Source organism: Musca autumnalis, unplaced genomic scaffold, assembly GCF_047663935.1.
Source record: "Musca autumnalis isolate F117 unplaced genomic scaffold, ASM4766393v1 scaffold_1, whole genome shotgun sequence".
In the NCBI taxonomy this organism is placed as follows: Eukaryota; Metazoa; Arthropoda; class Insecta; order Diptera; family Muscidae; genus Musca; species Musca autumnalis.
The window spans coordinates 331,095,580-331,107,532 of record NW_027411644.1 but is presented as its reverse complement, the minus strand read 5'-3'; the positions used below and the strand labels follow the sequence as shown (position 1 = coordinate 331,107,532).

At 36.3% G+C, this 11,953-nt stretch overlaps 4 protein-coding genes across 11 annotated transcripts in view; 2 read left to right on the top strand and 2 right to left on the bottom strand.

Annotated features, from left to right (window-relative positions):
* The first annotated feature begins 1,162 nt into the window (after positions 1-1,162).
* Positions 1,163-2,971, top strand: LOC141391540 (ribosomal RNA-processing protein 7 homolog A). Its single transcript, XM_073964413.1, has 3 exons — positions 1,163-1,228; positions 1,382-1,434; positions 2,098-2,971. The coding sequence occupies exons 2-3, from the start codon at positions 1,410-1,412 to the stop codon at positions 2,868-2,870; spliced, it is 798 nt and encodes a 265-aa protein (XP_073820514.1). The 5' UTR covers positions 1,163-1,228; positions 1,382-1,409; the 3' UTR covers positions 2,871-2,971.
* Positions 2,972-3,769: 798 nt separating this feature from the next.
* LOC141391539 (integrator complex subunit 15) lies at positions 3,770-5,310 on the bottom strand. Its single transcript, XM_073964412.1, has 2 exons — positions 5,139-5,310; positions 3,770-4,808 (listed from the first exon to the last, which is right to left on the bottom strand). The coding sequence occupies exons 1-2, from the start codon at positions 5,215-5,217 to the stop codon at positions 3,781-3,783; spliced, it is 1,107 nt and encodes a 368-aa protein (XP_073820513.1). The 5' UTR covers positions 5,218-5,310; the 3' UTR covers positions 3,770-3,780.
* Positions 5,311-7,241: 1,931 nt separating this feature from the next.
* On the top strand, positions 7,242-9,773 carry Hpr1 (THO complex 1-like protein Hpr1). The gene is made up of 5 exons (XM_073962956.1): positions 7,242-7,435; positions 7,506-8,174; positions 8,241-8,545; positions 8,613-8,906; positions 8,972-9,773. The coding sequence occupies exons 1-5, from the start codon at positions 7,379-7,381 to the stop codon at positions 9,747-9,749; spliced, it is 2,103 nt and encodes a 700-aa protein (XP_073819057.1). The 5' UTR covers positions 7,242-7,378; the 3' UTR covers positions 9,750-9,773.
* LOC141390197 (uncharacterized) overlaps positions 9,768-11,953 on the bottom strand; it is a 42,383-nt gene continuing 40,197 nt past the window's right edge. For all 8 annotated transcript variants that reach the window (XM_073962958.1, XM_073962960.1, XM_073962959.1 and 5 more), the window contains 2 exons: positions 10,669-10,713; positions 9,768-10,604 (listed from right to left, as the gene is read on the bottom strand). In XM_073962958.1, coding sequence (XP_073819059.1) covers positions 10,089-10,604; positions 10,669-10,713 — 561 coding nt within the window. In that variant the 3' untranslated portion in view covers positions 9,768-10,088. The remainder of the gene's footprint in view (positions 10,605-10,668; positions 10,714-11,953) is intronic.

Sequence of the window (11,953 nt, the reverse complement as noted above, 5' to 3'; positions counted from 1 at the left end):
CTGTGTAAAATTCTATATTGTAGTATATTTTTGATGACTAATTCAATTTACAACTTGTTTTGAAAATTCATGTTCGATCAGCTGTGCCTATGCATCTACCTCGATTATTGTGATATGTTTGAAATCAACAAAACATAAGTGTAAACAGGATTTCGTGAAATCAAGTGAATTTTTTTTTAGCATTTTTTATTTGGAGTCTACTATAGTGGAACGCGATCGTGGAAACAGTTAAAGGTATACACTTAAGGCCTCGACATATAAGCGGCTGGCTTTCTGGTGAAGTCATTTCAGGGAAAGGAATAAAGAAATGTCAGAACCACATTTGAATTAGGTCGAACTTGGTCATTAGTCATTTACCAGATATGACTTAAGCAAGAATGCCATGCTTCTTATGTTTCTAGGCCTTTTTTTCATATTGTCAATATACAATGTTTGATAAGAAAATATAAATATGATAACAAACAGAAGAAAGACAATATGATTTAGTTATTTTGCGTTCTGATTGATTAAGTAAATTTGCCACGAAGTCCATATGTCGATTAAATAAATTAAATAACCACTAAAGGTGTAAACAGAATGAGAAATTCATGCTTATCCACGCCTGAATTTATGCAATAGAATAAAGAAATGCAAGATCGCATTTTAATTAGGTAGTACCTCCCCTTTATTCTTTTACATAAAGTCAGGATTGGATAAGCCTGAATTTCTCATTCTGTTCTCACCTTAAGTTCATACTTGTTTACAAATTTTGACATATTACATTAGATCTGTTCGATAACCCAGAAGTTTGTAAAAATTTGTACAAACTTTTACAAAATGCTGTTCGATAACAAACTTGTTCAGTAAAAGAGAAATGAGAAGTAGTTGCAAGTACTTGCAAGAACTTGCAAATACTTTTTACTTACGAAATTACCGAACATACATATTACAAAGAAATTTGCTTTGTTGTAGCAATACGCCGATTCATCTACCTTGTTATTCTGCCATGATTCAAGTTATACGATATCGTCCAATCGACTTAATTCAGAGTCGACTGTATGTAATCGTATTTCTCTTGCTCACTCATTCTAAACAAACTTCTTCATCAGTGTTGCCACATTACTATCATGTTTCTCTTTTCAGGGGGTTTCTCATTATCATGTTTCTTCTTTGAGGTTTTTTTCTAAACATGTCAAAATTGTTTTGTTTGTTTCGTGAACACGTTTTCACGTGCTACATTCTAATCTTCTGGCCCCGGCACATACGGTACGTTGTGCGTCGCGTTACAACAACCACATGAAAACTTCAAGAACAAACTTGGCATCACTTACAATTTTTCATGTGGTTGTTGTTCTTAACGCGTGACGCAACGCATAACGTACCGTATGTGCCGGGGCCATTCCGTATAAAATAAAAATCATTCGTTGAAAATGCCTGAAATAGATGGATACAAAGGTAGATACATTTCAATAATCCAAAGCATTAACGGAACATTCATAGTTTATGAAAATGTAAAATTTTACTATGGGTATCAAACGAAAGATTAAGAAAACACCTATCCAAACATGCAACTTTCCTACCTTTATATAAACTGGCTACGAGCCTGGAGCGAATTTCGGTCTACGCGCACAATCTTTCCTTAAAATAGTAAGTAACTTTAAACAAAAATTAGAGTAAAAATACAATTTTTACTCTAAGTCTTGTGCCAGACAATGAAAATGTTCATGAAAATGTTTTGAGCTTATAGGTAAGAAGGGTGCTCCTTCACCGCCGCTCTCTCCTAAAAGCAAAAATCTTTCATGTGTTATTTTCAGTGTCTGGCACAAGATTAACTCCCAAACAGGGATGTGCATCTTAAGAAAAATTATATCATTAAAAAGTGTTTTTTAACCTTTCATTTGATACCCACAGCGTTATATCCACGGTTGTAGTATATCCCATTTTTTACGCGAACTTTCGGTTCAAATAACCGGTTATGACCGCCGGCAAAATTCTACGTTTTCGTAATCAGGGCATGGACATCTATCTGTGGTAAAAAGTTCTGATTAATCAGACAGTTATTAAAATTGGGAATAAGCCGCATTAGCAATGTTTATTCATACATTATTTTTATTTTAGTGGTGCCCCTGAGAGTAACTCAAGATGCCGAACACTGCCACAGCGTCTACATGAAGGAACATTTCATACGTCTTATGGATCCGAATAAACCAAAAGGTCGTACACTTTTCTTACTGAACGTGCCTCCCTATGTTACCGAAAAGAGTCTGGAAACATTTTTTGAGCAGGTTGGTCCCGTAGTTTCGGTGTTGTTTGCACAAAAAGCTGGCCGTGATGAAGATCAAAAATGGATGCAGAAAGTTACGGAATTCAGCAACAGTGAACCCCCATTTACCTTCAAAGTTGCCTATGTCGTTTTCAAAAACTCCAACAGTGTTAGCCGAGCTCTGGAAGTGAAGAGTATTGATTTATTTAGTGCTACAAGTAATGAGTCGTATATAGTTACGGGTATGCAGTTATGGCACACGAAATATAATGAACGTATCTTGGATGTGGACAAGATTCAGGCCTACATTGACGAATATATGGCTGCGTATGACGAACGAGAGAGGGCTGCTGCTGAAGCTGCCAAAACATCAGAAGCTGATGCGGATGGTTGGGTCACGGTTGGCAAGAGGGGAAATAATGCAGGTTTTGAGCAAACGGAAGGAAATATTGGTAAACTGGAAGACAAAATGGAAAAGAGCAAGAAGAAGAAGGAGCTCACAAATTTCTACACGTTCCAAATACGCGAATCGAAAATGAAAAATATCGTCGAGTTACGGAAAAAATTCGAAGAGGATAAAAAGAAAATCGAAGCTCTGAAACAGACGAGGAGATTTAGACCATTTTAGATGTTAGCCTAGCCGTAGTTAATTGTAGGAATGTGTCGTGTGAAGCTTTTTATGAACATTACATTATTAAAGAATAATAAAATACTTGTTTGTATTTCGAATTTTCTTTTATTTACATTTATACAAAAAGATTTGGGAATATAGAGGTAATCCATCACATCGATAGCCACCAAATATCGGAACGAAATGCCGTTTTCCATGAAGCTTTTATGCAAAATCGTGTGAAACGTAATGCCATCGGTATTCAATTCTAATACAAATGCAGCACCTGAACATGAACCAATTTCACAATTTATCAGTCCGTCTCTCTGCCGTTGTAACTTAAAGGAGAGAGTGAGCAAACTCACTGCGAGTTAGTTGATATTCATGATCGGGCTGTATGGCTGACTTCCGTATTGTCATTTGCTTTGTGTTGTTTAAACTTCGTCAAAATATTTCAGTTGCACCCTCATACATTGTTCCTCGAAAATGCAACTAAATGTATCAGAAATAAAAATGATACGTGATTGCTTTTTACCTGCGCTGGAAATGTGTATTTTTGAACTTTAGAAACATGTAGCTTCGTATTTGTAAATTGCAACGAAGTTAAGAAACATAATACTTGGCACATTTTCAGTCACTTGTAAAGCAACTGACGATACGGAAGTCAGCCTATATTTCCAAAAGGGTATATTTTCTAGTAGTTCTCAACGCTTTAAAATATTGTTTATAAGAGAAATTCACTTTTTAAAATTATTTCCGTACAGAAAATTCGGAGGGAAATATTTATGATTGCCCTGAATAATTCTCTATAAGGAATTGACTTAAAGACCAAAATTGTAAATTTTCAGACAAAAATGACTCTTCACAGCAATGGTTCTCTATAACGTATTAAATAACAAATAATTAAAAATTTAAAATCTTTATGTAATTACAGACTTTTATTGGCCGATATAACAATTTTCATTAGAGTGTGCGGGGGTAAGGTTTCCAAAGTGCATAACAATTGTGGAATATTTCCGTAAATACATTTTGATGTTAGTCCAATTTGAACGGCTTGAGCCAAACGTTCCAAACATTTTTGAAAATCTGCATCCTGCAACGGATCAATTTTGTCGCTGACCAAACGCGCCGCATGATTCTTTAAAGGTGTTGCAATTAACATCAAATGTTGTGCATTTAAAGCTGTGGGTGGTCCATCATTAACAATTTCTAGTAGAGTTTGAAGTAGTGCCAAATGTAGGGTGCTGTATGCTGGTTTGTTGGATACAATCGGAGCCAACACAGACCATCTAATTAAACCCGCAAGTGGGGTCACAACCGGCATAGCTATTGCACCAGTTGGCAATGCCAGTGGCTGTTGCGATGCTAAACACAGGGATGGATTTTCGGAAACCCATTCACAGAAAACATCTAACAAGGCATCGGGGGGAGGAGTTAATATACCTCTCTGATCATTGAGATACAGATCAGCAACAGCAGTCATTAGATTGGCAGCAAAATGTGGAGCGACCAGAGGTAATTGCTTTAGCTGCTCGGAAGTTTTCCTTGAAAATATTATAAAATCGCTCACTAGGCTTTGTGCCACTTCTAAACTGGGTGGTGTTGTACATCCCACTTGTTGCATCCATGTTCCTGCAGCCGACAATAAGGGAGCCACAGAACCCGAAACCGAAGTACTTATAAGTTTGCACAAGATTTTGGATCGTTGCGGGGTCAGGTTTGTGAACAGAGAAAGAAATACGGCGTTCCTAGTGGAATCTGGCCCCGGCTGGGAAAAATACTCGATTAGAACCAAAATCAATTGAAATTCTTGTATTTTATTCATTTGCATATTGACATAGGTCTGCGGTGATTGTCCCCTGCGAACATCCATGTCTTTGTTGCGTTCCAGAAATACAAATTCAGATATTAGTTGCATGATGAAGTTCTGCTTGCCCCGTCCGATGATCATACTCTCTGTAAATGAAGATTGTAAGTGAAATGCTCCAACTTTAAGAACAAGGAACAAGTCGAGTTTAGAGTTGATATAACGATCCTGAGTATAACGAAACTGCAAGAAGCTACTACTTTTTACTACGATAACAAATATTCCTTTATTTTATCGAAGAAAAATAGTAAAAATTAGTATATTCTTGCAGTACTGGAACAGACCAATTTGTAAATACCAATTATATTTCTCATATTTTTACATTTCCATTAAACATTAGAAGCTTCGACCGGCAATTTAAGACTTTCAACCAACTACTCGCCTGACCGCCCTAAACTCGACTTAAGCCAGCATTTTACCTATTCGGGGCAGCGCTTCTTTAACACAAGCTGGAAATTCAAGTTTCCGAAGAGAGTGTTTTACGTCTGATTGACTCATTATAATTATTTTTCATCAAAATTTAAACAAATTGAATGAATTAACTCAAGAAACTCAAATGAATGTTTAGAATCACTGTGGAATGGAAGAAAGGAAAACATAGGGATTTCAACATCGATAAATTATTCGGGACGTATAGAGATCTGAAAATCGAAGACAACAGTTCTGTAAGCTTATGGTTTGTTCCAGTACTGCAAGAATTTACAATTTTTTCCGATAACATAAAGGAAGAAAATGTTATCGTAGTAAAAAATAGTAGCTTCTTGCAGGTTCTGGAACAGAGCATATGTTTATATTCGGCGTCGTTTCGTGATTTATTATATAATTTATCATGATTTCGCATACAAAAATGAAATAATCTCATTTCGTGATTTCAGCGAAATCAACATCGAAATCACAGTACACATGATATACAACCCTTGGTCTGTTCCAGTACTGCAAGAATCTACTAATTTTTACTATTTTTTCCGAAAACATAAAGGAAAAAATGTTATCGTAGTAAAAAATAGTAGCTTCTTGCAGGTTCTGGAACAGAGCACCTTTTTTTGCCTAAAAAAGTATCACAATAAGCACGTATCACAATAAGCAAGGTAGATGGGCAATTGCTGCAACAAAAAATTTGTAAACAAAATCAAAATCAACATTTAGATGATAATGAACATGCTGCTAGTTTCTACCAAAATTGTATGGTAGAAAACAGGAGAAGAGGGTGTTATTAGGCGCTACTTTTGTTTAAAGAGAAGTGCTAGATTTCGGAGCACGGGAACCTATTTTTACCACTAAACGGGAAAACTAGTGCCAGTAGTAACAGTGCAGGTTCTGAACACAACATTTATATATCAAAATTTATTATTATGATGTCTCAACGATGAAAACATTTTTTTTTATTTTTTCATTTGTTAGTACAATACACAATTAATACGATATATAGGTAATTTTACAATAATTTTCGAATTAAAGTTGTAAAGTTCTATATTGTCGTACATTTTTGATGACTTATTCAATTTACAACAACTTGTTTTGAAAATTCATGTTCGATCAGCTGTGCATATGCATCTACCTTGATTATTGTAATATGTTTGAAATCACAAAGAAAATAAGTGTAAACACCGGTGTGTATTTCAGGATTTCGTGAAATCCAGTGGATTTTGGAGCGCAAGTGTAATGTTCACTTCTCTTTAAGCAAAAATGGCGCTGATTGAACTCTCCTTAAAAACTTTTTACTCGACAAATTTGAGCGTGTAAAAAAAGTAACATGGTTGCCGGCGTCTGACTGGCTGGTACGTCGACTTTGAAATTTGTTCCAGCTTTTTTGACGTCTTTTCCATTTTTGCGTTCCCGAACTTTTTGAAAAAGCTTTCGTGTGAGAACAATTTTTCTCTCTTTCTGCCTTTTACAAGTTTTACTATTAAAAAGTACGGGAACGAAGCTTTATTGTGTATAGCTGTTACCCAATGATTACACATGCAAATAACTTCAATTTCGAAACATCAATTTTTTCGAACTGATACTTGCATGTGTAAAAGTTCAGAAAAAAATTGAAGTTACTTTCAAAGCACTTAATGCCGCTGCACATACGGCAACTTTAACTTCAACAATTTAAAAACTTCAAGAACAAACTTGGCATCACTTACACACTTTTCATGTGGTTGTTGTTTTCAACGCGTCACACAACGGATCGTACGTATTTGGACCAATACATTGATTAGTCCCGGTCCACACTAGCGTGAATTTAATTAAAAAAGTTAATGAAATTATGTGTTCTTAAATCGAATTCTCCATTACAGCAATTTTATGATTTTACTCTACTATGGACGTCGATCTAGAGACGCATAATTTCATATCAAATTTTCAGTGAAATTACTGTATTGTGGCCCGGGACTTAATGACAAGGTAATTTGATCGGCAGTGAGGTTGATAGCTGGTGTGGCAGTGAATATGTGTGACTGCATTGGTATTTTTCGAACTGTCACTTGCATGTGTAAACTGGGGGTTAAAATTCGAATTGAATATTTTCGACGTTTGTATCCCTACTTCTTCATGGGCATCAGTTCACTTTTCTTGCCTAGTATAAAAAGAAGAGGCGAAAGGTAAAGGAGTTATTCGAGCTGAATTTTGCTTTTTTGGAAATAAAGGATAGGCGATTTACATCTTCATTACTATGAGTAAGGCAATCGAAAGATCGACAGACTTCACGGGTTTACATGCAGCATTTTCCGTAAGTAAAAATAGCATCTAACCACTGAGACAGACACACCGTCAATGTATTTAATTTGTTTACCTTGCAGAAATCATTGAAGGAAGCCTTCGAGAAGAATGATGTACAGGTATTGAGGAAAGCCTACGATAGCTATTCCAACAATTCTGATCATGACAAAAAGTCACCAATGGATCAGGCTTTTCGGGAAATACTAATGTTCAAACTTAGCGATAATGTGGACTCAATAGGCAAGTTGGTAAAATTATCTGTTCAAGCAGTGAGAGCGGAAATTGTTTCGGTGACCATACCGGTTGTTCTGTTGGGTGATATTTTCGAGACCGTGACGCTGGATAAATGTGAAAAAATTTTCAATTATGTTGAGGAAATGGTTGAGGTGTGGAAGGAAGAGATTTTCTTCTCGTCGTGTAAAAATAACATATTGCGAATGTGTAATGACTTGTTGCGACGGCTTAGTCGTGCCCAGAACACAGTGTTCTGTGGGCGCATACTTTTGTTCCTTTCCAAGTTCTTTCCCTTCTCCGAAAGATCCGGTTTGAACATTGTTTCCGAATTTAATTTGGAGAACGTGACCGATTATGGCGTTGATGGCAAGGATTTGGACGATACACTCGAAGATATTGAGGATATACCAATTAAAATAGATTACAATTTATATTGTAAATTTTGGTCACTACAAGACTTTTTCCGAAATCCGAATCAGTGTTACAGTAAGGCATCGTGGAAAATGTTTCAGACTGTAAGTAAAAAATAGAAATTAATGGGAACAAAAGAACTTACACTACTAAAATGTTTTATCTTATAGCATGCTACCACCGTACTGGAATCATTTTCGAGCTTCAAATTGGAAGATCTGCGATCAGCGTCAGCACAACAAGAAGACAATAACGACGACTTAAATGATAAAATGGATTTGGATCTAAGCTTTACAATGGATTTCAAAAATGAAATTGATCAGGCGGTGCAAAAGGTGGATCATTTCTTTGCTAAATTTTTAACCAATCCTAAACTTTTGGCTTTACAACTGTCGGATGCTAATTTTCGGAGAGCAGTTTTGGTACAGTTCCTTATACTTTTTCAGTATTTACAACTGACAGTGAAATTTAAAGCGTAAGCAAAACCAACCATTTGATTTGATTCCTATTTTTAAATTTCAATAACATTAATCTGTATTAAGTGAATCGAACACCTTGACTCCAGCCCAGTCAGATTTTATTAAAGAAACCGAGGCGAAAGTATATCAGTTGTTGGAGGAAACACCTCCGAATGGCAAACGTTTCTCTCGTACTGTGAAACACATGCTTCAACGCGAGGAAATGTGGAATAATTGGAAAAATGATGGATGCAAAGAATTCAAGAAACCTGAAGAAAACACTTCCGATGATAAACCTCCTCCTGCAAAACGAGAACGTAAAACATTGGGTGATTGTTTGAGAGATGCCAATAGGCAAGGGAAATTCTTTTTGGGCAAGTAAGTACAAATTAAAAAAATATATGGATCGGCGTTTTTCACTTGAATTTCATTTTGTTTTTTAGCGAAGTCCTTACACGCCTATGGAACTATTCACCGGACAATTTACAAGCTTGCAAAAGTGAGGAACGCAACTTTTTACCACATGTCGAAACTTATTTGGAAAGCTTTCGTGACAAAAGCGACACGTCATTTGAATGGAGAGCATTGCGTCTGCTGGCTCGACAATCACCCCATTTCTTTACATTTATTAATTCACCATCATATAAAATATCAGACTATTTGGATGCTGTGCGAAAGCGTCTGGCAAAGGACCGATTGGATGCCGCTAAACAAGCTGCTATCAATTCGAATGGTACAAATATAGAAAGCACTACTTCCTCTAGTGAAATACAGGAGAATTTACATGAACAAGAAACTGAGCAGGAAGTCAATGACGAAGGTGTCCTTGAGGATGAGGAGGAAACCAATGATTTGGACAAAGGAGATGAGGACAATAATGCTCACACAAAGCCATTAACAGCGTCTAGAGAACAAATTGAGGAGCTCGCCCCATTGATTGGCGATGACTGGAAGAAATTGGGCAAAAAGTTGGGCTATGCTGCAGATGAATTGCTCTACTTTGAGACAGAGAATGCCGATAGAGATGGCGGATGTGTCGCTATGTTGGTAAATTGGTTCGCCGATGATGATGATGCCAGTTTGGACAATCTGGCCTACACAATGGAGGGCCTCGAAATAAACACAGCTGCGAAAGCAGTCAAAGCTTTAATAGATCGTCTGGCGGCTAAAAGTGCTCAAAAAGATGCCGAGAGTGAGGAGAGAATGGAAACAAATGAATAAACAAGAACAAACAAATACTTCAAATTTTATATTGTTTATTATTTAAAAATCAATCAACTCTACACTCATTATATCGAGTTAATAAGAACTAAAACCAAAGTAATGGGTTCACAAATAATTTATCACATCATGTACAGGATTATAAGGACGAACGCTCATTCCATTGTAGTTTTTTATACAAAGTATTAGTAAATAATTAGTAAAAAATAATATTCCTTACGGAGAAAAGTTTGTTTTAAAGATCAGATATTGGTAATTACAGTGATCTGCGAATGCAAATGATTTCGAGAAATGAGGAAAACCAAAATTCATTCATTGTATGCAGTTGTCTACCACTTTTTAGAAACGCTTCTTTTGTGGCGGTTTCGGTTTATTATGCTGCATATTGGCACACTTGGGTATGTGGCGTTCAGCTGCTGCTTCGTTAAAACGTCGACTACAGTGAGGACATTGAACGTAATCGGGGTTCTCGGATGGTGGTGGTGGGGGAAGGTCACTTAATTTACCACCCTTTGCCAAATAGGCTTGCACCTTTTTGGCTTCACGTATGGCATTTATGAATTCCTCGTGCTTCTTGCGCCAATTACTCTTCTTCGATGAATCGCTTTGTGTATTCTTAACAGCAGCTGGTTTGGGAGCTGCTGTAGCACCCTTCTTTTTGGCAACATATTTTTCTGCTTCTGTACCCTTAACACGATGCTTGGAAGCATCGAATATTTTTCTCTTGGTGGTGACCATTTTGCGACATACGTCCTCATGTTTTGAAAGGCGATCTTCGTTGAAATTGCGGTTACAATACTGACAGGTAGCCATGCCAGGGGGAGGAGTTGTAATGCGAGGTGGAGGTTTCACAGCCTGTTTGAAATAAAAAATATATGTTTTAATTTGATATCTAGTGAAATAACAGGGATTTACTCACCATAACAAATGTGGCTGGTTTTCCATTAACAGCTTTGGCTGTGGTCTACGAATAGAAGATATGCGAGATTAGTATAATAATAAACCAGAAATTTCTCAATGACGAAAAGTCGAAAATAAGAGGAAATTGGCATAACAGGAAATATCCTAATATTTGTTAACAATTGCTAATAAATATCGGGTAACAGACAAAGCTAGTCGGGTGTGTTCTGAGACACACTTCACCTCTCACTTCACGCTTCAAGCATTTAGCTCACCCCATTTACTAAAATTTCTTGCGAATTTATTGGGGCTAAGATCATTAGAGTATTTAAAAAGTCCGCCCATAAAACACTGGAAAAATAAGCGAAAATGGGGTGAACAAAATGCTTGAGGCGTGAAGTGAGAAGTGATGTGTGTTTCAGAACATACCCGAATATATCTGAAATTTATTTCTTTAGTCTCAAATCGCATTAGCAATTTCTCTTGCAGCAATTCTCGTTTTGTCTACGTAGGTATCCAATTAGATTCACATTTTTCTCAAACCAACTAAGAATTTTAGCAAGTTAAATCCGGACTTATACTATGTTTACATTTACGAAATCCAATCGATTTCAACTGTCAATTTCTTAGCGTATACGTCAAATGAAAACTCATCTGAAATCGATTGGATTTCATTTGACGTTTGAGCAATGGAATTGACAGTCGAAATCGAGTGGATTTCGTAAATGTAAACATAGTATTATACGGGCATGTTCTGGCATTCACCTCAGCACATCACGTGTATCGAACACACCTAAAGCTGTTCTGCAACACACTTTACACCTAGTTGGGGTGTATTCCTCACACTGAAATTTTGATGGCGAGAGCTGAGTGAATCCTTATTATTTAAAGAAAATAATTGAAAATTTCTACAAAAAACTGCATAGAAGTAAAATTTAATTTGTTTTCTATTAGCATTTTAAAAAATATTTAATTTTCTTAACAAAATATTATTTAAAAATGTATTTTTTCCTAAAGTACCAAATTCAACATGTACGCGCTCTTGTAGAAGTTCGTTTCTTTGTTTACGTCTGTTTCGTAAACAATCAAACGAACAAATCGTACATACCCACACACGCATGTGTATTCATTGATGTGCCAACGCAGACTGATATTTTGTCATTGTTAATGATAAAGCTTGAAAGCTGTAATAAAGCTTTCCAAAGTTCTTTCGTGAAATATGAAAGCTCCTTTCACGTGAAATACAGAACATCAATTTCTTTCTCAGGTGAAGTGCTTGTGTGATGTGAAATGGATACACTGTG